Source organism: Catharus ustulatus, chromosome 8, assembly GCF_009819885.2.
Source record: "Catharus ustulatus isolate bCatUst1 chromosome 8, bCatUst1.pri.v2, whole genome shotgun sequence".
In the NCBI taxonomy this organism is placed as follows: domain Eukaryota; kingdom Metazoa; phylum Chordata; class Aves; order Passeriformes; family Turdidae; genus Catharus; species Catharus ustulatus.
The window spans coordinates 36,487,794-36,511,384 of NC_046228.1; the positions used below are offsets into that span (position 1 = coordinate 36,487,794).

Sequence of the window (23,591 nt, forward strand, 5' to 3'; positions counted from 1 at the left end):
CAGGGATAAGCACCCCACAGGCAGCAGGGCATGATGGCCGGGGACAAGAGGGTGGAGGTGTCACCTGAGATCTTGGGGATAAAGTAAAGGCCTTGTGGGGACATGGGGTTTTTGGGGATAGGGTAGAGTGCACATGAGGACAACAGGGCTTGATGGGGACACAGTAGAGTCTGCATGGGGACAAGGGGTTCTGTGGGCCCTTAGGGACATGGCAGAGGCCATATGGGGACAAGGAGCTCCTTGGGGACATGGTAGAATCCACTAGGGGACGAGGGACTTGACAGGTCCCTGGGGACACAGCAAAGGCCACGTGGGGACAAGAGGCTTGAGGAGGAACAGCAGAGTCCACCAGGGGACAAGGGGTTCCATGGGGATGTGGTGGTGTCCACGTGGGTACAAGGGGCTGGCTCTGTCCCCTGAGCCATTGGGGACATGGCAGAGGCCATGCGGGGACATGGGGCTTGACGGGGACACAATAGAGGCCTTGTGGGGACATGACAGCTACCAACAAAGAGACGGGACCCCCATTTGATGCAAGCATGAAGCTGATTTATTGATTTCACACAACAATTTATATACCTTTTCAACTCTAGCTAAAAATAGCACAATCACCTGATTGGTGTTTCTAAGTAACATTACTTAATCAGAGCTCTGCACAGACATGTACAGACCAGCATGGGCACGTACAGTCTAGCATGATTTATCCTAAACAAAGCACACCGAGCACAGCTTTTGCTTCTCCATTCAGGGCTCTGCCTTCGCTGGCCAGGGCTTGTGTCCTACCAAACTCAGTACATCCACTGCAGTCATGAGTTGAGCAGTGCTCTGAGCCCTGCTCTGCAGCTGTGTTTCTACAGGGACACAGGGGGTGACAATCCCTGTCTGGGAGGTAACAACCACTGTTTAGGGGGTGACAATGTCCATTTGAGCAGTGACAATTCATGTTTGGGGTGGTGATCACCAAGTCCATGTGGCTTGGGGGGGACAGCTGGGGACACAGCTGGGGACACGCCTGCAGGAAAGGGAGTGAGAGGTGAGGGGACTAAGGGGTGGGAAGTGGGTTGAAGGAGGGGGAGGCACCCAAAAACATACGAAATTCAAGGGGAGAACACTTAAAATTGGGGAAAAGGATTGAAAAGAGGGAAAGGATACAAAAGACGGGGGAAACGACACAAAATAGGGGGAAAGAATCCAAAAAAATGGGGAAAGACCCAAGAGGGGGAAAAGACACAAAACAGGGGATCCAGAATAGGGGGGAAAGATCAAAAACTGGGGGAAAGGATGCAAAATCAGGGGTGAAAGGATCCAAAATAGGAAGGAAAACACACACTGTAGAGAGAAGGGACCCTAAAGAGGGGGAAAGGACCCAAAATCAGAGGACAAAGGGTATCATGGGATGTCATGGGGTGTCCCAGGGTGTTGTGGTGTGTCCCTACCTATGCTGGGGCGGGTACAGATGCTCAAGCATCAGGTGCAGCCACACGAACATCCTGAGGGACAAGAAGACACCGTGAGGGACACAGGGACACCCTGCAGGACCCGGACCCAGGACCTTGGAGAATTTGCCACGCCCGGGTGGGGGGCAGGGACACAAGGAGGAGACAAGGACAGTGCCACACAGGGGCGAGTGGGACACAGAGACGGGGGACAGGGAGACATGGGGAAGGAACATCATGTCACACATCAGGGGACAATGTCACAACACCTGTGGGGACACTGCCACCAGGACATGTCAGCACATGAAGCCACCAGGACATGTCAGGGGATGCTGCCACCAGGCCACGTGACTCCCTGGGTGACACTGACCCTTGCCCCTCAGGGGACAGTTGGGGTCCCCTGAGTGTGATGGCCCTGGGACACCCTGGTAGCTGTCACTTGCTTCCAGGTCACTTGTCACCAGCTGAACAAGCTCCCCATGCTGGTCCCATCCTGGTGGGTGGTGACATTCTGCTGGGATACTGCGGTGGTGACAGTGGGGATGTGGTGGCAGGAACTGCACCGGGCAGCACTTTGCCATGACTGAGGTAAAGGTGCTGGTGGCACTGTGGTGGCACAGGTGGTGGCACTGATGCTGTCCCAGTTCATGTCCCCATCCATGCTCCCCATATCCCCACCCAGGGTTGTGTCCCCCCATGTCCCCATCCATTTCATTGTCTCCCACATGTCCCCATCCATGCCTTAGTTCAATGTCTTAATTTTTACCCCAGTTTCAGGGGGTTTAAAGGGATGAACAAAAACCTTTTCAGTTCAAGGCCAAAACAAAAGGATTTACGTGTACCTGCCAACAGAGCATCCATGTGCTCCCCAAAGGCGGGTGGGAAGAAACTTTTGGTGGGGTTTCCACCCCACTGTCTCCAAAATTCTGGGTTTTGCCCCAATCCATTCCCAATTGGTTGTGGAAGATGCCCATGGGCCAGAGAGAATTCAAGACTATGGATCTATGTTGGAGATGACCTCATAGGCCATCCAGTGTTGCTTGATGCCACCAAAGTGAGGTTTCCTGGGGTCTGAAGTTGAAAACTCCACTCTCCACAATGGATTTCTGATGTTGATCTGAGAATGTGTCTCAGTGCCCACAGGGAGCCAAGAGGATGTGGAGCCCCCAGTCAGGTGTGTTCCCAACACAGATCAGCAGCACCAGGGCTCAGCGGGGCTCTGCCCACCGGAGCTCACTGGGGATCATCCAGCGAGGATCCTGCCGTGTGGGATGGAGCTGGAGCAGTGCACAAAGCTCTTCCCGCACTCGGGGTACCCGCAAGGATTGCCTCAGTGGAGACTCCGTTGGTGTTGGGTCAAGTGAGAGCTCTGTGAGAAGCTCTGCCCACACTCAGGGCACTCGTAGGGTCTCTCCCCGGTGTGGATGCGCCGGTGCCTGATGAGGGTGAAGTTGCGGTTGAAGCCCTTCCCGCAGTCAGAACACTCATAAGGCCTCTCCTTTGTGTGAATTCGATAGTGTGTGACGAGATTGGAGCTGGTCTGAAACCTCTTCCTGCATTTATCACACTCATAGGGCCTCTCCCTGGTGTGGATGCGCCGGTGGATGACGAGGCTGGAGTTGTGCCTGAAGCCCTTCCCACAGTTGGGGCAGCGGAACGGCCTCTCATCTGTGTGAATGCGATAGTGCAGGAGGAGATTGGAGCTGGTGTGAAACGTCTTACCACATTTATCACACTTGTAGGGCCTCTCCCCAGTGTGGATGCGCTGGTGCCTAATGAGGGTGGAGTTTTGCTTTAAGTCTTTCCCACAGTCAGGGCAGCGGAAGGGCCTCTCCTCTGTGTGAGTGCGATAGTGCAGGAGGAGACTGGAGCTCGTCTGAAATCTCTTCCAGCATTTATCACACTCATAAGGCCTCTCTGTAGTGTGGATGCGCTGGTGCTTGAGGAGACTGGAACTGGTCTGAAACCTCTTCCTGCATTTATCACACTCGTAGGGCTTCTCTCCAGTGTGGATGCGCCGGTGCCTGATGAGGGTGGAGTTTTGCTTGAAGTCCTTCCCACAGTCGGGGCAGTGGAAGGGCCTTTCATCTGTGTGGATGTGATAGTGTCTGAAAAGATCAGAGCTGCTTCTAAACCTCTTCCTGCATTTATTACACTCATAGGGTCTCTCCCCAGTGTGACTCCTCTGGTGGACAATCAGGTGAAAGCTTGTCCTGAAGCTCTTCCCACACTCCTGACACTCGCAGGGCCGTTCCCCTGTGTGGATTTTCTGGTGAACACTCAGATTGGATCTCCACCTAAAGTTCTTTCCACATTTTGAGCACTTGTGACGCTTCTCTCCATCGTGAAGCTGCTCATGAACCCTCAGCTCCAAGCTCTGGCTGCACCTCCAGCTGCCTCCCTGGCCCAGGCTGGGTAGTTCCTCCTGGGATCCCTGGGATCTGTGTCTGAAGCCCCTCCTGGTGCGGGATCTCCGGTGCTCTACCTTCTCGTTGGATTCCTGCCCCATGGAACCACTGCAAACGGCCTCTTGCATGAGGTTCTGCCGCGGGGATTTGTCCTCCCTGGTCTCTGTCCTCAGCTGCTGCTCTGGGGGAGGAAGGACAAGGACAGGATGGGATTTGCCTCCATGCCAGAGAGAAGGGAAAGAGATCCCCGCAGCGCATTCCCAGCAGTGGGGTTGTTCTTCAGCCGGGGGCCGCGCTGGGCTGGGACACAGAGCAGGTCATATGGGGAAAGGGGCACTGACTTCCTCCTCACCTGCCTGCGCCTCCAGAGCCATCCTCCTCTTCCTCACGGTCTCCTCCTCCTCCTCCTCAGTGCCGAGGTTTGGGAAATGCTGCTTTGGTGAGGAAAACAAGGGCTGAGCGCGCTGGGTTTGATGGTGCCACTGCCCAAGGGCAGCTGGAGAAGTCAGCGCCCCTTTCAGCCTCGGGGGGCTCGGAGCCCGCTCATCACCAAGCTCCCGTAGCCCTCCAGGCTGCCGGGGGTGCCCCGGCTCCAGGATTGGCCCTGGGCGCTCTCCCCGGTCCGGGGCTCCCGCCTTCCCCTCCGGCTCTGCCGGCGACGCCCAGAGCCGAGATCGCCCCCTCCCCGTCGCTCCCGGGCCATCGCTACGCGGGACCCGCCAAGATCCCTCCAGGGCCATTTCGGGCTCGCTTGTGGGCTCCTGCCAGATCCAAACATCCCCTGCCCAGAAAAAAAATCCCTCCCGGAGCCCCCCATGATGGATTTGGGACGAGCTCCCCCTCCTCGCCCACCTGAGGGTTCCCGGGGAGAGCTGCCGCTCTGCGGATGGGGGAAGCTGTTGGCTCCCAAGCGACACCGCCTCCTCTTGCTCCTGTGTTCCTCCTCTTCCTCCCGCTCTTCCTCCGCTCCCAGCCCGGCCCGGCCAGGTGCCGACACCCAAAAGCACCCACGCGCCACTAGGAGTGAAACTGGGAGCACTTTCCCTCCCAGCGCCGCTCTTACTGGGAGCACTGGGAGCAAAGAGCGCCCGGAAGCGGTTACGGTCGGCGGGGCCAGGGCCGAGGGCGTGGTTATATAAATACGGAGCGATCGCGCCCTGTGATTGGTGGGCGGAAGCAGCAACCCTGTGCTCCCGCTAAGTGCCGTACTGGGAGGGAAAGCGCTCCAAATTGCTTCCCGGTGCTCTCAGGATCGCTCCCAGCGCCGCGCGGGCCGCAGCCTCTTTGAAACCCCCAGGGCAGAGCGCGGCTGCTTTTGGGTGTCGGGATCGGGCCGGCCCCGGCTGGGAGCGGAGGAGGAGCGGGAGGGAGAGTAGCAGCTGCAGAACCACGCAGTTTTCCCCTCAGGCAGCAGCTCCCGCGGTTGCGGCAGCATCGCCCACCCTCGGACCCCGCAGGTGACATGGGAGGGGGAGCTCGCCCCAAATCCATCGCGGGGGTCTCCGGGAGGGTTTTTATGCGGGTGGGGTGTGTTTGGATTTTGCAGGACCCAGAGCTGGGGCACCCCCGGCAGCCTGGAGGGCTGCGGGAGGTTGGTGATGGGTGGGCTCCGGGTCCCCCGAGGCTGAAAGGGGCGCTGACTTCTCCAGCTGCCCTTGGCCAGCGGGAACACCAAACCCAACGCTCTCACACCTTGTTTTCCCCCAAACCAGGATATCCCGTTCCCAAACCTTGGCCTCATGGAGGGGGAGGAGGCCGTGAGGAAGAGGAGGATGGCTCTGGAGGCGCAGGCAGGTGAGGAGGAAGTCAGTGCCCCTTTCCCCCTGTGTCCTGCTCCATGTCCCAGCCCAGCACAGCCCCGGCTGCAGGACAACTCCGTTGTCGTCGCCCTCCTGCCGGGGACGCGCTGGGGGGATCTCCTTGCCCTTGCCTCTGGCCCGGAGGCAAATCCCATCCTGTGCTTGTCCTTCATGCCCCAGAGCAGGAGCTGAGCACGGACAGCAGCGAGGACAAATCCCCGCAGCAGAACCTCGTGCAAGAGGCCGTTTGTAGCGGTTCCACGCCACAGGAACGCAACGGGGAGGAAAAGCCGCGGAGATCCCGCACCAGGAGGGGCTGCAAAGGCACAGCCCGGGGATCCCAGCAGGAAAGAGCCAGCCCGGGCCGGAGAAGCGGATGGAGCTTGGAGCAACTTCACAATGGGGAGAAGCCCCACAAGTGCTCAAAATGTGGGAAGAGCTTCAGCCAGAGATCCAACCTGCTTTGCCACTGGAGAATCCACACGGAGGAACGGCCCTATGAATGTGAGGAGTGTGGGAAGAGATTCAGCCAGAGCTGCAATCTTATCCGCCACCTGAGGAGCCACACCGGGGAGAGGTGCTATGAGTGTGGGGAGTGTGGGAAGAGCTTCAACCAGAAGTCTAACCTGATTGCCCATCTGAGGAGCCACACAGGGGAACGGCCCTACACGTGTGGGGAATGTGGAAAGAGCTTCAGGATTAGCTCGGAATTGATTGTCCACCAAAGGAGCCACACAGGGGAGAGGCCCTATGAGTGTGATAACTGCAGGAAGAGGTTTCAGACCAGCTCCTCTCTCCTCCTGCACCAGCGGATTCACACAGATGAGAGGCCCTTCCCCTGCCCCGACTGCGGGAAGGGCTTCAAGCGCAACTGCACCCTCGTCAGACACCAAGTCATCCACACTGGGGAGAGGCCCTACGAGTGTGATAAGTGCAGGAAGAGATTTCAGAGCAGCTCTGATCTCCTCAAGCACTATTGCATTCACGTAACGGAGAGGCCCTTCCGCTGCTCTGACTGTGGGATGAGCTTCAAGCAAAACTGCACCCTTATGAGGCATCGGTGCATCCACACCAGGGAGAGACCCTGTGAGTGTTGGGAGTGTGGGAAGAGCTTCTCACAGCGCTCTAACTTGATCAGACACCAACAGAGTCTCCACTAAGAGTAGCCCCACAAGTGCCCCGAGTGCAGGAAGAGCTTTGTGTGCTGCTCCAGCTCCATCCCCCATGGCAGGATCCGCGCTGGATGATCCCCAGTGAGCCCCGGTGGGCAGAGCCCCGCTGAGCCCTGGTGCTGCTGATCCGTGTTGGGAACACACCTGGCTGGGGGCTCCACATCCTCTTGGCTCCCCATGACCTAGATTTTTTTAAATTTCTCTTTACCCCTGTTTTGGGTGTTTTGGAAGGACAAAGTCATTCAACTAAGGCACCACATGTGGTGGACAATGACATGGGTGGGGACATGGACATGGATTGGTACACAGTCATGGATGGAGATGTGGCAGAACACAGACATGGGTGAGGACATCTGGAGACATGTAAGGACACAGCCCTGGGGCGGGACATGAGGGGACATGGACATGAGTAGCAACATGGGGAATATGGATGTAGACATGGGGGGACATGGACATGGATGGGGACATGAACTGGGATGGCATCAGTGCACAACAGTGCCACCAGCAGCTTCATCTTGGCCATGGCAAAGCGCTGACCAATGCAGTTCCTGGTGAGAGGTGGGTTTGGGGTCATCTTGGGACTTACCATGGGTCTTGTCCTCTCTGCAGTGAGGAGCAGCCCTGGCCAGGGAGCCTGGGATGAACAGGTGCAGGAGAGGTTGGACACTGGTGCAGATGGACACCAGAGCCATGGATCCCACTCTGGATGGACACTGGTCTGGATGGACAGCAGAGTCATGAATCCCACTCTGGATGGACGCTGGTCCCGATGGACAGCAGAGCCATGGATTCCAGCCAGATACTGGTCTTTTTTGCTTAGTACATAAAGAAGAAATGTTAAAGGAATCCCATGTCAGTCAAGGGTATTTGAAGGCAGAGCTGGAAGAGGCTAAAATTTCATTGCAAAAGGTAGAGGTACACCTTGCTTACGGTTTTACAGTATAAATAGACTAAATGAGTATTTGCATAAATAATTGTGGATACTTTAGATATGAAACAGCTGTAGCTGTTTGTTCCAAGACATGTTTAGAAGTTATATCATGTTTTGAAGGCTACTCAGAAGAACTTAGAAAATGAATTCCAGACTACAGTGAAAACATTAATTGAGGTCACCAGAGAAAAGGAAGCACAGGAGGAAGAATGTAAAAAAGTGAAGGCTTTGCTTGCAGCCATGACAGAGGAGTTTGAGATTTCTACTGCCAATTTGAAAAGCCTGCTGCAAAATGAGCAAAATAGGTTAATTAAAGAGTTTCAATTCAGAGTCATCTTACAGGTTGCAGTCTATGACAAAATCAAGAACAATTGGAAATGAAGCTGAAATTTGGAGCATTTGTGATACAGTGGTCTAAACGCAAATAATGTAATGTAATTTTTTTATTTGTGCTGGTTGATACTGGTCTATGAAAAGTAAATTTTTGCCCCCTCCAACTTCCATAATTCTGTCTTTAAGAAATGCAAATTTCTGTAAGTATATATTTGTTTACTTTAATGCCTACTGTTCCAAAGTTGTAAAAGTGAAATTTGCTATGTGTTGCAGGCTGGTATGTTATCTGCCTGTTGAAAGGTAAATGTTCTTAAAGGGCTTGTAGTAAGACAATGTCCTGTTGTCCTTTAAGTTTCGAATGCAGTGCTTTGTACTATGCATTTGCGGTATCGAAATTATCATTTTCTTAGATCAAAGAAATATGAAGATTAATTAGTGCTGCGTACCTTGGAGCTCCAAAATAAGTCTGCTGAACTGGGTAAGGCTTGTAGAAAGGCAGAAAATGAGCTAGGCAGTAATAAAAATATTTTCTAATGTTTTCTGGAAATAGATAGCTTCTAGTACTCAGAGAAATGATTTTACAGTACCTGTACGTGTCAGGAATTCCTAAATTTGTTTTTACTCATCTGACTCCCTTTCCTTTGGTGGTCATTGGTAATTGCAACAGTGGAGGGCAGTGCTATGCAGAGCTCCAATGGTAAGACCATCCATGCATGAATTCTCAGAAAGTAATTTTGGTTTCCAGCTAAGGCCACTAGCACTGCAGCTATCAGGACCAGCAGACAGGACTTCTGTAGCTTGTAGCAGGGATAAAACCCTCCCAATTAAGGTTTTTGTAGACCCTCTCCATGCTGGATGTGGGTTATCTTTAAATTATGCTTGTTATCATGTGGTTTCTAGGGATGTGCTCCTTAGCCCCCAGAGTAAGAGATCTGCCTTCAGCACTGTTTCCCTGCTGTGCAGCACATGGTGCTAGATCTCATCTGATAGATGAGAAATAGAATTGGATGTCCCTGTATGCATTGAGGGCATCTATGGAGAAGTGTTCAAAAGTGAGCTGCTAATGCTTGTCTAGGGCAAGGCAAGATGAGACCTGTGAGAATTCCATGCCAAACATAACCTTGGTGTCAGGTACTTGCAAAAAATACCAGTATTGTGAATGTGCACCTAGAAAACATTTGGAAGTTAGTAATAACTGGTTTCCTTTGCGATACTTTCAGCAGTTCCGTTTTTTTTTTTCCTGGAAAAATGGAGATGCATCAATACTTGGGAGAATACTCTAGTCTTACTGTCCATGGTGTATTTGAAGCCATAGTTGTGGAAAACATAATAGGCTCTGAATTTTATTTAAGATAAATAATTAGTATCTCTTCAGATATAGATTTGCTAATGTCTTAATCATTTTTTCAAGTCTACATTTAGATTAAGTCATAAATTAGCTTTACAGTTTCTTAACTTAATCCAGTAAGTTTTGGGAAATGGGTATTGCAAAAGGGTAAATGTTTTATACTGCCTGCTAAATATGAAAAATTATTTATGTTACATTAATTTTACATTACATGTGCTGTAGAAGAGATGAATAAAGTAAAATGTGACAAAGAAGTGCACCTTGAAGAGCTGTCAGAAACTCTGGTCAATATTCATTTTATTAATCTCATGGCATTTGATTTTCATATGAAATTCCTCTTGCTTTGTAAGTACCTTAAATGCCATAAATAAACACAGTCCACTCTGCCTTAACATTTCTACTAAACTTTCTCACACACAATTTCAGTGTTTTCTTTGAAGAACTTGTTTATAGCCACTGTTTTTCTTGTCTCCCATCTTTTTGATTTTGTCTCCCATGTTTTGGTTTTTCTTGTCCTGATTTCTACTCGGGCATCACCGGTTTGATCTGGTGCAGTTACTGGGCCGTTTTGGGGGAAACTGGGAGTCACTGGTTTCAACGGGGAGGGCGCTGTGCCATACTGGGAGGGACTGGAGGGAAGTCAGGGTCGCTGAGAAACACTGGGCTGGCTTTGCCCCGCCTCTTGCTTCCCATTGGCCGTTGTTTTGCATTCCCGAGCTCCTATTAGACAGTGGAGCTGTCGCTCAAACTTATCCCCGCCTCTCCGCGCTATGATTGGGTGGCGGGGGAGGCGTGGCCAGGGAGGCGCGGCGGGAAGCCCGTGAGGAGAAGCGGCGGCGGGGGAGGAATTTTGGGGGAAAATTTGGCAAAAACGGGGCTGGGAATGGCGGAAAGGAATCAAGAAAGGCGACCGAGGGCTCCGGGCGGATTCTGGGGGGCGGTTCTAAGGGAAGGCCGGGAGGTGTGGGGGCCCCCACTGTTTCTGAGGGGTTTCGGAGGGTCCTGAGGGGGATCCTTGACGGGTTTTGCGAGGTCCTCGAGGGGTTTTGTGGGGTCCTGGAGGGTCCTGTGGCGTCTGGGAGCACCCTTGAGGGATTTATTAGGGTTCCCTGAGGGGTTTCGAGGGGGTTCTTGGGGGAAATTCGGGGGTCCTGAGGAGATTGTGGGGGTCTTTGCGTGGGTTTGGGATTCCCTGATTTAATTTTCGATTTCCTGATTGAAGTTTTGGGGTCCCTGAGAGAGTTTAGGATGATTTAATTTTGCGTATCTCTGATAGAGACTTGGGGTTCCCTGTTGAAATCTGGGGGTCCTTGATTAAATTTTGGGGTTTCCTGATTGAATTTTTGGCTTCCCTGATTTAATTTTGGTTTCTCTGATTTAATTTTGGGGTTCCCTGATGGAATTTTGCCTTTTCTGACTGAATTTTACCAGCCCCAGGTGGTTTTTTTTGGGGGGTACCCACCTCAAAACCCCCAAAATGGATTTGGAGGAGCTCCCAACCCAGGACCTGCTGCTGCTGCCAGGTGAGAAAATCACCCCCAAAATCCCCTCGAAATCCCCCAAAATCCTCCCAAAAATTCCCCCCCCAAATCCCCCGAAAAACCCCCAAATTCCCCCCAAAACCCCAAATTCCTCTGAATCCCCCCCCAAATCTCCCCCAAAATCCCAAAAATCTTTTCCAAAACCCCCAGTTCCCTCTGAAATCCCCCAAAAGCCCTAAAATCCCCCCAAACCCCCCCCCAAAACCCAAAATGCGCTCACAATCGCCCCAAATCCCCCAAAATCCTCCAAAAACATCCAGAATTCCCTTAAATTTATTTTTTTTTGCTTTTATCTCCCCAGAAAACAGACAAAAACCCCCCGGGACCCCCAAATTTCCCCCAAATCCTCCCAAAACTCTTCAAATCCTCCCAAAAACCCCCAAAATCCCCCCCTCAACCCCAGATTTCTTTCCAAAATCCTCCCAAAACCAGCAAAATCCTCCCCCAAACCCCCAAAATCCTCTCAAAAATCCCAAGCCCCAATCCCTGCCCCAAATCCCTAAAATTTATTTTTTTCCTTTTTTCTCCCCAAAAACAGACCAAGACTCCACAGGACCCCGAAATTCCAGCACCCCCCAGGAGTTGGAGGCCCATCCAGGCCTGGCTAAGCTGCTCCAAAGTTTGGGGGGGTTCCTGGGGGAAGATGGGCTCAGCCTCCCCCTGCAGCAGGAGCTGCACCAGGTGAGGCAGAAACCCCCCAAAACTGGGGGAAATTACCCAAATTTGGGGGTTTTTGGGGACATTGCAGGAATTCCTTTTTTATATCCTCCATTCTTAGCAAACGTTCCTCTTTTTGCCCCAAAATTGAAGCAAAGTTGCCCAAAATTCTCCCATTTTCCTGAATTTTAGCCCCAAATTCCCCAAAATTCTCCTATTTTCCTGATTTTTAGCCCCAAATTCTTGATTTTTAACCCTGAATTCCCCAAAATTCCCCAAATTTCTCCCATTTTCCTGAATTTTAGCCCCAAATCCTTCCAAAATTCCCAGTTTTTCCTGGATTTTAGCCCCAAATTCTTCCTAAATTCCCCCAATATTTCCCCGTTTCTCCCAAATTTCTGCTGAAAATTCCTCAAAATTTCCTGTTTTGGGGGTTTTTGGGAGTCCTGGGTTGGATTTTTTTGGGTTCTGACTTGGTTTTTTGGGGTTCCTGAGGAGGGTTTTGGGATTTATGAGTTTTTTTGTGTTTTGGCGGTTCCTGACTTTTTTTTTTGGTTTTTTTGGGTTTGTTTTGTATTTTGGGGTTCCTGATTTTTTTTTTTGTGTGTGTGTGTGTGTGTGTTTTTGGGATTCCTGACTTTGGGGTTTTTTGGGTTCCTAATTTGTTTTTTGGGTTCCTGCTTTGGTTTTGTTTTTTTGTTTGTTTGTGGGGGTTTTTTGTGGTTTTGGGTTCCTGATGTGTTTTTTGGTTTTTTTTATTTGGGGTTTTGGGCTCCTGATTTATTTGTATTTTTTTGGGTTTTGATTTGTTTTCTGTGGTTTTGGGGTCCCCTCAGGCCGAAGGGACCCTGGCCAGGGCTAAGGAGCGGTGGCTGCATCAGGAGCTGCTCTGGCGCCTTCTGGAAGAGCTGATCCGGGACCCCCAAAACCTGGACCGATCCGTGAGTCCCAAAGCCCCGCAAAATGCCCCCAAAATGCAAAAAAATCTGCCAAAATTCTCAAAAAAATCCCCCCAAATTCTCCAAAAATCCCCCAAAATTCCCCAAAGAACAGCCCCATAATACCCTTAGAATTCCCCCCAAATCCAACCAAAATCCCCTCAGAACTGCCCCAAAATCACCACAAATTCACACAAACATTCCCCCAACATTCCCTCAGAATGTCCACAAAATCCCCCCAAAATCCCCTCAGAATTTCCACAAAACCCCCACAAAATTCCTCAAAGAACTGCCCCAAAATCCCCGCAAATTCTACAAAAGTTCTCACAAAAATTCCCACAAACTCACCCAAAAATTCTCTAACAACACACACAAAATCCACAAAAAGTCCCACAAAATCTCCCTAAAATTCCCTCAGAATTTCCACAAAATCCCCACAAAATTCCCCACAGCATTGCCCCAAAGTACCCCAAAATTTCCAGAAAAGGCCCCCAAAATTTCCTCGGAATCCCCACAAAATTCCCTACACAACTGCCCCAAAATCCCCACAAAAATTCCCACAAAATCACCCTAAAATTCCCACAAAATCCCCTCTGAAATTCCACAAAATCCCCTGAAATTCCCACCAAAATCCCACAAAATCACCCCAAAATTCCCTTGAAATTCCCACAAAATTCCCCCCAAATTCCGCAGAAATTCCCCACAAAATTCCCCCAACATAACCCCAAGATCCACTCAGAACTGGCCCAAAATCCCCTCAGAACTGCCCCAAATTCCCCAAAAATTCCCACCAAAATTCCCACAAAACTCAGACCAAAATTCCCCAAAGAACAGCCCCAAAATGCCCGCAATTCTCCCAACATTCCCGCAAATATTCCTACACAATCACCCCAAAATTCTCTCAAAACTCCCATAAAATCCACAAAAAGTCCCACAAAAACTCCGCAAAATCCCCTCAGAATTTCCATTAAATCCCCACAAAATTCCCCAAAGAATTCCCCCAAAATCCCCACAAATTCTCCAAAAATTCCCACAAAATCAACCTAAAATTCTCTCAAAATCACCCAAAAGCTCCTACAAAAATTACTACAAAATCCCCACAAACTTCCCTCAAAATTTCCACAAAAGTCCCACAAAATCAACCCAAAGTTCCCACAAAAATCCCCAGAAATTCCGCAAAAATTTCCACAAAATGACCCCAAAATTCTCTCAGAATTTCCACAAAATCCCCACAAAATTCCCCACAGAACTACCCTAGAATCCCCCCAAATTCCCCACTGAATTTTCCCAAAATCCCCACAAAAATTCTCACAACAATTTCCACAAAATCCCCTAAAATTCCCACCAAAAAATCCCTCAAAATCACCCCAAAATTCCCTCGAAATTCCCACAAAAATCCTTCCAAATTCCACAGAAATTCCCCACAAAATTCCCCCAACATCACCCCAAGATCCACTCAGAACTGCCCCAAATTCCCAAAAAATTGCCACCAAAATTCCCACAAAAATCACTCCAAAATTCCCTCAAAAATTTCCACAAAATCCCATCAAAATTCCCAGAATAATGCCCCCTACATTCCCACCAAAATTTCCCCAAAATCACTCCCAAATTACCTCAGAGATTCCCCTAAAATCCCCAAAAAATTCCCCAAGAACTGCCCCAAAATCCCACAAATTCTCCAAAAATTCCCACAAACTCACCCTGAAATCCCCTCAAAACTCACAGAAAATCACGGAAATTCCCACAAAAGTACCCCAAAAATCCCCTCAGTATTTCCACAAAATCTCCACAAAATCCCCATAAAATTCCCCACAGAAATCCCCACAAATTCTCCAAAAATTCACACAAAATTTCCCACAAAACTCAGACCAAAATTCCCTAAAATTCCCACCAAAAAAAACCACAAAATCACCCCAAAATTCTCTCGCAACTCACACAAAATCCACAAAAAGTCCCACAAAATCTCCCCAAAATTCCCTCACAATTTCCACAAAATCCCCATAAAATTCCCCACAGAGCTGTCTAAAAATCCCGACAAATTCTCCCAAAATTTCCACAAAATCACCAAAAAATCCCCTCAGAGATTCCACAATATCCCGACAAAATTCCCCAAAGAACTGCCCCAAAATCCCCACAAAAATTCCCACAAAATCACCCTAAAATGCCCACAAAATGGCCCCAAAATCCCCTCAGAAATTCCACAAAATCCCCTAAGATTCCCACCAAAAACCCCACAAAATCACCCTAAGATTCCCACCATAAATCCCACAAAATCACCCCAAAATTCCCACAAAAATTCCCACAAAAATCCCCCCAAATTCCGCAGAAATTCCCCACAAAATTCCCCCAACATCACCCCAAGATCCACTCAGAACTGCCCCAAAATCCCCACAGAACTGGCCCAAAATCCGCTCAGAACTGCGCCAAATTCCCAAAAAACTCCCTCCAAAATTCCCACAAAACCCCCACAAAATTCCCCAAAGAACTGCCCAAAATGCCCACAATTCTCCCAACATTCCCACAAATATTCCTACACAATCACCCCAAAATTCTCTCAAAAATCCCACAAAATCCACAAAAATTCCCCCAAAATCACCCCAAAATTCCCTCAGAATTTCCACAAAATCACCACAAAATTCCCCAAGGACTGCCCCAAAATCCCCCCAAATTTCCCACTGAACTCCCTCAAAATCCCCCAAAATTCCCACCAAAATTTCTGCAAAAATCACTCCAAAATTCCCTCAAAAATTCCCACAAAACCCCCTCAAAATTCCCAGAATAATGCCCCCAACATTCCCACCAAAATTTACCCAAAAACTCTCAGAATTTCCACAAAATCCCCACAAAATTCCCCAAAGAATTCCCCTAAAATCCCCACAAATTCTCCAAAAATTCCCACAAAATCAACCTAAAATTTCCACAAAATCACCCAAAAGTTCCCACTAAAATTCCCACAAAATCACCCCAATATTCCCTCAGAATTTCCACAAAATCCCCACAAAATTCCCCAAAGAATTCCCCTAAAATCCCCACAAATTCTCCAAAAATTCCCACAAAATCAACCTAAAATTTCCACAAAATCACCCAAAAGTTCCTACTAAAATTCCCACAAAATCACCCCAAAATTCCCTCAGAATTTCCACAAAATCACCACAAAATTCCCCAAGAACTGCCACTGAATCCCCCCAAAATCCCACAAAATCACCCCAAAATTCCCTCCAAATTTCCACTAAATCGCCCCAAAATGCCCTCAGAATCGCCAGAAAATTCCCTACAGAGCTGCCACAAAATCCCCACAAAAATTCCCACAAATATTTCCACAAAATCCCCTAAAATTCCCACAAAAATTCCCACAAAATCACCACAAAATTCCTTCCAAATTGCCACAAAAATCCCCCCCGAATTCTGCAGAAATTCCCCACTAAATTCCCTCAACATCACCCAAAGATCCACTCACAATATACCCCAAAATCCCCTCAGAACTTCCCCAAAATCCCCTCAGAACTGCCCCAAATTCCCCAAAAATTCCCACCAAAATTCCCACAAAACTCAGACCAAAATTCCCCAAAGAACTGCCCCAAAATGCCCACAATTCTCCCAACATTCCCACAAATATTCACCCCAAAACTCTCACAAACTTCCCACTAAATCGCCCCAAAATCCTCTCAGAGATTCCACAAAATCATCACAAAATTCCCCATAGAACTGCCCCAAGTGCCCACAAAATTCCCACAAAAATTCCCTTTAAATCGTCCCAAAATCCCCTCAGAGATTCCACAATATCCCCACAAAATTCCCCACAGAACTGTCCCAAAATCCCTACAAATTCCCCACAAAATCCCCCAAAATTCCCACAAAATCTGTGAAAATTCCCTCAAAACTCCCACAAAATTGTCCCAAAATTATCTTAGAATTTCCACCAAATCACCCCAATATTCCCGCAAAATTGTGCCAAATCCCCTCAGAATTTCCACAAAATCCCAAAAAAATTCCCCTAGAATTCCCAGAAAATCACCCCAAAATTCCCTTGAAAACCCACACAAAAATCCCCCCAAATTCTGCAGAAATTCCCACAAAAAATCTCCCCAAATCACCCCAAACTTCCCTCAAAATGTCCACAAAATCTCCCCAAATTTCCCTCGGAAATTCCACAGCATCCCCAGAAAATTCCCTGCAGAACTTCCCCAAAATCCCCCCACAATTCCCACAAAATCACTGCAAAGTCCCCTCAGAATTTCCACAAAATCCCCCAAAATTCCCTCAAAATTCCCCCAAAAATCCCCCCAAATTCTTCAGAAATTCCCACCAAAATTCCCACAAAATCACCCCACAATTCCCTCAAAATTTCCACAAAAATTCTCTTAAATTCTCCCACAAAATCCCCACAAAAATTCCCACAATATCTGTCCAAATTTCCCACCAAAATCCCCACCAAGTCACCTCAAATTTCCCCAAATCCCTCATATTCCCTGTTGCAGGTGCTGCGTTCCCTGGAGGAGGAGCTCACCAGGGCTCAGCTGCGCCGGGGGCCCCGCGAAATCTCTGAGCTCGTCCCCCCTCCAAAGGTAAGACCCCAAAATCCTCCAAATTCACCCAAAAAGTCAGCTGGGAACCCCAAAATCCACCTGAGAACCCCAAAATCCCCCAAATTCACCCCAAAATCCTCCAAATTCATCCAAAAAGTCACCTGGGAACCCCAAAGTTCACCTGGGAACCCCAAAATCCCCCAAATTCATCCCAAAATCCTCCAAATTCATCTAAAAAGTCAGCTGGGAACCCCAATATCCACCTGGGAACCCCAAAATTCCACAAACTCACTCCAAAAATCCACCTGGGACCCCCAAAATTCCACAAAATCCCCCTCAAAATTCTCATTTACCCAGCCAAAATCCCCCCAAATCCTCTTACATTCCCCCCAAATTCACCCCAAATTTCCCCGCCCCCAGCACCCCCAAATCCTCCCCAGGCTCGTCCCGGAGCTCCAGCGACGCTTGAGAGAAAAACGAGAAGAGGTCCAAAATTTCCTGCTGGGAGGCCCCAAAATCCCTGAAACTCACCCCCAAAATCTGCCTCAAAATCCCCAAATTCAACCCAAAAAGCCCCAAAATGCCCCAAATCTGGCGGGGCTTCTGAGATCCGAGAGGCTCCGGCTGCACCGAGAGAGGCTCCGGGAACGGCTGCTGAGTAAAAATCTGGAAAAGATGCGCTGGAAATACCACGAGGTTTGTACTGGTTTGTATTAGGAGGGAACTGGGAAGGGGAAAAATGGTGTAAAAACCATAAAAAATGGAGGAGAAAGGGTTAAAAAGGGTTAAAATGGGATTTGGGGTTACTGGTTTAGACTGATTTGTACCGGTTTGTACTGAGAAGGGACTGGGAAGGGGTAAAATGGGGAAAAATTGTGAAAAAATTGTAAAAAATGGGTTAAAAATGGAGCAGGAAGGGATAAAAAAGGATTAAAAATGGGTTACAAGTAGATTTGGGGTTACTGGTTTGGACTGGTTTATACTGGAAGGGACTGGGACAAACTGAGAGGGACTGGGATGCACTGGAAGGGGATTAAAGGGTTAAAAATGGGGAAAATGGGAAAAAATGTGATTTGGGGTTACTGGTTTATACTGGTCCATACTGGTTTGTATTGGTCCGTACCAATCCGTACTGGTTTATACTGGTCCATACTGGTTTATACTGATCTGTACTGGTCCATACCGGTCCGTACTGGTCTGTACTGGTCCATACTGGTCTGTACTGTTTGCAGGTTCTGTCCCGCTGTTGCTCCCTCCTGACCCAGCTCTGCTCCCTGCGGAACGTCCAGGCTGACCTGGACCTGGAGCAGGGCCAGTACCTGCAGGCCAAGGGCGAGGCCTTGCTGCTCAAGAGTCGGTGAGGGGTGGCGTCTCTTCAGGATCTCATTTTACATCTCATTTGCATCTCATTAGCACACGGGTGTTAACCAACAGAGCACCCCAGTGCTTCTCCCAGTTTGTCCCAGTTCATCCCAGTAACCCCAAACCCCCTCCCAGTCCATCCCAGTAATGCCAAATCCCATCCCAGTAACCCCAAACTCCCTCCCAGTCCATCCCAGTAACCCCAAATCCCCTCCCAGTCCATTCCCGTAACCCCAAATCCTCTCCCAGTCTATCCCAGTAACCCCAAATCCTCTCCCAGTCCATGCCAGTCCATCCCAGTAACCCCAAATCCCATCCCAGTAACCCATAATCCTGTCCCAGTCTATCCCAGAAACCCCAAATCCTCTCCCAGTTTGATCCTAGTCCATCCCAGTAACCCCAAGGAGTTCCTCCCCAGGCCCCACCCACTCATTAATGCTCATTAATATTCATCAGGCTGGAAGAGCTGCACCTCCTATTGGACACTTACCCCGCCCCCACCATCGAGGCCCACCGGCAAATCAGGTGTGAGACCATGCCCCCTCATTTGCATAACTTGGCCCCTCATTGCCAGAGTCCTGTTCCTCGTTAGCATAATCCTCATTAACATAGCCTAGCCCCTCATTACCATGACATCACCCCATTACTGCAGTTGTGCTCATTAGCATAATCATCATTAGCGTAGTCATACCCCTCATTAAAGTACCCCAGCCCCTCATGAGCAGAATTATTCCTCTCATAATGATAATGTAATCTCGTTACCTGAGCCCCACCCCTCATTAGCATAACTCTGCCCCACCAGTGATGTCACTTCATTACCATAACCCTGCCCCTTTCTGTAAGCTCTGCCCCTTTTTCCCTTTTAGGGCATTGCTCACCGAGTCCCACCACACCGCTGAGGCCAAACTCACGGAGTTGAGGGCGAAGCTTGAGGCTTACAGGGCCCTGGGCCCAGAATTCCGGGATCTGGCGCTGGAATTGGGCCAAATCCGCCAGGAATCAGCACGGAAACGCCAGGCCTTCAGCGAGCTCTGCCCTCCATCCCCTTGATGTAACCACAGCTCATTAAAATACCACCAGCACTGCCCACTTCTCTCCTTATATGGGTGTGGGGAGGGGGATGATTGACAGGTTGTGGGGGGAGCTGGTTTGTGATAAAATCCATCCCAAATTCTTGCTGAAATCTACCTGAAAAGACAAAAAAATCCCCTAAAATTCCCGCAGAAATTCCCTCAAATTATCCTGAAATTCCCCACAAAATTCCTACAAAATTCCCTCAGAAACTCCCTCAAATTTTTCCGAAATTGCCCACAAAAATTCCCACAAAATTCCCACAAAAATTCACTGAAAAGCACCCCAAAATTCAAATTTTAAAAATTCCACAAAAATTCCCACAAAAAATATCCCCCAAATCACCCCAAAACTCTCTCAAAATTTCTGCAAAATCCTTCAAATTTCCCCCAGAAGTGCCTTTTCCAGCTGCTCCTTTCCCTGGAGCAGGAGCTCACCTGGGCTCCAATGCCCCACCCCCACCAAGGTAGGACCCCAAATTTCCCCAAATTCATCCCAAAGTCCACCTAGAACGCCCAAAATCCCCATCTTTTCCCCCAAATTCCCCCCAAACCTCACCTGGTACTCCCAAAAACTTTTCCCCCAAATTCCCCTCAAAACCACCCAAAAAGGGCCAAAAAAATTTGATGGAGCTGTGGGCAGGGCCAAAGACAATTGACAGCAAAAACTACTTGCCTATTGGCTCACGGGGTGTGGTAGATGGGCAGAGCACGCCCCCTGCGCTGTGACTGACGGCTCGTGCAGCGCTCTGATTAGCTCATAGCCTTGTGTGGGCGTGCCCAGCCACTTCTGCGTTGATTGACAGCCAGAGAGTGCGTTCTTATTAGTTCACGCTCCTATGCGGGGCAAGTTTACCCTTCCCGCCAATGCTCTGATTGACAGCCAGCTCTGCACTCTCATTGGCTTTTTTCCCGTCTCCTCTATGATTGACATCTCTGAGCGCTCGCCTATTGGCTTCATGCTACCCGTGGGCGGGCACTTTGGTTGACAGTGCTGTCACCTTGTTCCATTGGCTACACTGGAGGCAGGCTCCGTGCTGATTGGTTGCTGCCTCACTGAGGGGGCGGGAACAGAAGCGCAGCGATGGCAGCAGGGCCAGGACCAGTGGGTGCTACCCGTGTCTCCTCAGGACGAGACCTGAGCTGCCTCCCGGAGGTGACGGGAGTGCTGGGGGCCCTGGCCAGGCAGGGGTGAGAGCGGCACTCCCCCAAAACCCAAAAAAACCCCGAAAAATCCCACTTGGGAACCTCCAAAAATCGTCCCCGAAATCCCCCTCGTGTCTTCGGGAGAGCCCAAACATCCGGCGGGATCCGTAAAAACCCACAGAGATTCCTACAAAAACCCTTCAGGGATCCCTAAAATCCCCTCGGGGATCCTCAAATCCTTGCAAGTGTGATATATGTTGTTATAATTCATGTTTATGTGGTATAAGTAGGTTGTATAAAATAAAGAGATAAAAGAAGAGAACCTTTTAGCCACTACCAGGAAAAGGGTGTTTTCATCAGACTCCAGCACCCGGAGCCACTGCCAAAGGCCTTCATTAGCATATCAACAGACCTAGCTCGGCAATCCAGAAACCACTCAACAGAAGATCATCAATAAAAACATGTCAAGTACCACACCTGAAGACAGCTGGGAGGTTCCTGGGGGCCATCACATATCAAGGCCAGTTCCTGTAAATCCAGTCATCTCCACCGGGAAAAGTTACATTCCAAAGCCTCGGTTCCCGCAAGCAAAAATCAACCATCCCAAGGAAAATTACACATCAATACGGAGCAGACACAACCTTCATCAGGATTCATCGACACACAGGAAGGACCTTTGTCCAGAGCAGCACCAAGAAAAGGATTCAATCTAAATATGAGAATCCGCAGCAGAAACAAAAGAGACTCTCGCCTCAGCCCACAAAAACTATATAAAAAACGGACTCTCCAGGATGGCAGTCGTGAACGCAGGGGGATCTGATGCGATACAGGTCAGATCAGCATGTGTGTTCATCTGGCACCAATCCTGGGCTCGGTGCTGTCCTGTTTCATTTGTGGCTTCCCAGGACCGTATTTTCAGTCACAAAAATAAAAATTATTCTTTTACTATTTTAATCCGGCTTAATTCATTTATTATCTATAACAATCTGGTGACCCTGACGTGATCCTGATTTGGGGTCCCCCTTTTCTGTCCGGGAGGCGCCTCGCTGAGTTCAGCGACCTGGCGGGATCGGGAAACTCCCCAGCACCATTTAGGAATACGAACTAAAACCAGAAGCCACAATCGAAAAGGGGGAAGATGGGCCCAGAGCTCTTGGATAACCGCGGCAACTTTTCACTCATAAAACTCGACGTGCACGAAGAATCCACACAGGAAAAGGAACCATAAGTATTGTGTGGTTGAGTGAGGTGTGACTGAGCGCATGAGTGAGACGTGATTTGATCACAGAGCGAGTCTGGACCCCAAGATCGCAGTTCCACCATCCCGCGAGGGACGTGGTCAATCACGGGGGAAGCGAACGTTACGTGTAAAAACTCTTTCTCGCGTGTCAAGCCTAAAACTAAGGGTGTTTTGGGGGTCAGTCACGGGGGGATCGGGAGGGAGGTACGTTTCCTAGGATTTGGGAACTGGTAAACCTCTCGGTCCAGGGGCTAGTTTAAGCCCAGGAAAAGAAGAGAGCTCATCTCCTTTTGAAAAGCTCCACGGAATGGTTCTCTGTGTGAGGTGAGTAGATTGTGTTATAGAAAATAACCAAATCAAGTCGAATTAAATAGCAAAACAGCAATTTTTATTTTTGCGACCGAAAATACGGTCCTGGGAAGCCACAAGCGAAAACACGACAGCGCCGAGCCCGGGGTCGGCGCTGGGTGGACACACACGCTGATCTGATCTCTACCGCATCAGATCCCCCTGTGTTCACACTTTGCCATCGCAGAGAGTCCAGCTTTATACAGTTTTTCCTGGCCTGAGGCAAGAATTTCTTTTGTTTCTGCTGCAGATTCTCATATTTAGATTAGATTTTTTTTCTGGTGCTGCCCTGGACAAAGGTCTTTCCTGCATGTTGATGAAGGCTGTTTCTGCTCTGCATTGATGTGTAATTTTCTTTGGGAGTGCTTAAGGGAAGGAGCGGAGGTGATTGGCTGTCTGATATGTGGTACTTAACAAGTTCTTTTCCAGTCCGTTGTGGAGATCGCCGGGCTAGGTCTGTTGATATGCTAATTACGGCCATTGTCTATGGCCCCGGGTGCTTGGTGTTTTAAGGTTCTTTTTACTTTATTTTATTTCATACAATCCTTTTATATAAACACGAATTATAACATATATCACCATCCCTCCCCTTCTATATAACTAAATTAATTCGTGTTCCCCTCTCAGTTTTCTTCAGACTCATCACTGCTATCCCATTCTTCTATTGACTCTTCTCGATAATCTATGTAAGGGCGTTTATTTTTCCCTATTTGCTCTTTAAATTTTGCAAGTGCCTCTACTGCACTAGTATCTACCTCTCGTTCTTCCAATTTCAGCAATTTGGATGCCTTGCCATTCGCTCTCCCAGATGCAATTTCTGGGTCCATGGGCATAGTAGCTATTTGCATGCCCTGCACCACTGAGTGTATTAATCTGATGAAACAAGGTATCAAGCATGGTAGGAAGATGACTCTAGCTACTGATCACCATGCTCCCAAGAATAATTGTTCCTACTAATATGTCTGGAGAATGAAATTTCACTTCTGGGCAGGGACATGTGCCACCCTTTTTATTTTTGTAGCAAGATGTCTTATAGTTTCTCCATAATCAATTTTAATACAACATTTTGTTCTAAGGTTATTTGATCTATTTTGCTTTTAGGCTCTATGTTTTCCTTGTTTCTGGAGAAACAAAAAGTGTTATTGAATTGGGCACAAACTCATTTATCATCTTTTTTCAAGTAGGTCGATGATGATTGGTTTACCATCTGAGATCAATCTATTCTCAAATTTAAGATTTTTGCCCACCCAATATGTTTTCCCTTCCATGACACACATACCTAATCGGGTATTGTCATAGCATAACTTATTTACCCGAAAATAAGCCACAAATACAG

The 23,591-nt window shown here is 48.9% G+C and overlaps 3 protein-coding genes across 4 annotated transcripts; 2 read left to right on the forward strand and 1 right to left on the reverse strand.

The window, feature by feature from the left end:
- Positions 1 to 533: 533 nt before the first annotated feature.
- On the reverse strand, positions 534 to 4,233 carry LOC116999492 (zinc finger protein 135-like). The gene is made up of 2 exons (XM_033066254.1): positions 4,197 to 4,233; positions 534 to 4,025 (listed from the first exon to the last, which is right to left on the reverse strand). Exons 1-2 carry the CDS (start codon positions 4,216 to 4,218, stop codon positions 2,767 to 2,769), a joined length of 1,281 nt encoding a protein of 426 aa, XP_032922145.1. The 5' UTR covers positions 4,219 to 4,233; the 3' UTR covers positions 534 to 2,766.
- A 976-nt stretch (positions 4,234 to 5,209) lies between these two features.
- Positions 5,210 to 9,819, forward strand: LOC116999495 (zinc finger protein 239-like). The gene is given in 3 exon segments (XM_033066257.1): positions 5,210 to 5,301; positions 5,557 to 5,638; positions 5,824 to 9,819. Coding segments are annotated over 2 exon segments (1,122 nt in total). The 5' UTR covers positions 5,210 to 5,301; positions 5,557 to 5,583; the 3' UTR covers positions 6,891 to 9,819.
- Positions 9,820 to 10,182: 363 nt separating this feature from the next.
- On the forward strand, positions 10,183 to 21,621 carry LOC116999758. Of its 2 annotated transcripts, XM_033066729.1 has the most exons (10): positions 10,183 to 10,247; positions 10,859 to 10,950; positions 11,507 to 11,649; positions 12,462 to 12,566; positions 17,042 to 17,128; positions 17,510 to 17,785; positions 18,322 to 18,446; positions 18,908 to 18,976; positions 19,318 to 19,502; positions 20,652 to 21,621. In XM_033066729.1, exons 1-9 carry the CDS (start codon positions 10,198 to 10,200, stop codon positions 19,499 to 19,501), a joined length of 1,131 nt encoding a protein of 376 aa, XP_032922620.1. In that variant the 5' UTR covers positions 10,183 to 10,197; the 3' UTR covers position 19,502; positions 20,652 to 21,621. The 2 variants fall into 2 exon arrangements, with proteins under 2 accessions (XP_032922620.1, XP_032922621.1); XM_033066730.1 differs by lacking the exons at positions 18,908 to 18,976; positions 20,652 to 21,621 and having other exon boundaries at positions 19,318 to 19,538.
- Positions 21,622 to 23,591: the final 1,970 nt, after the last annotated feature.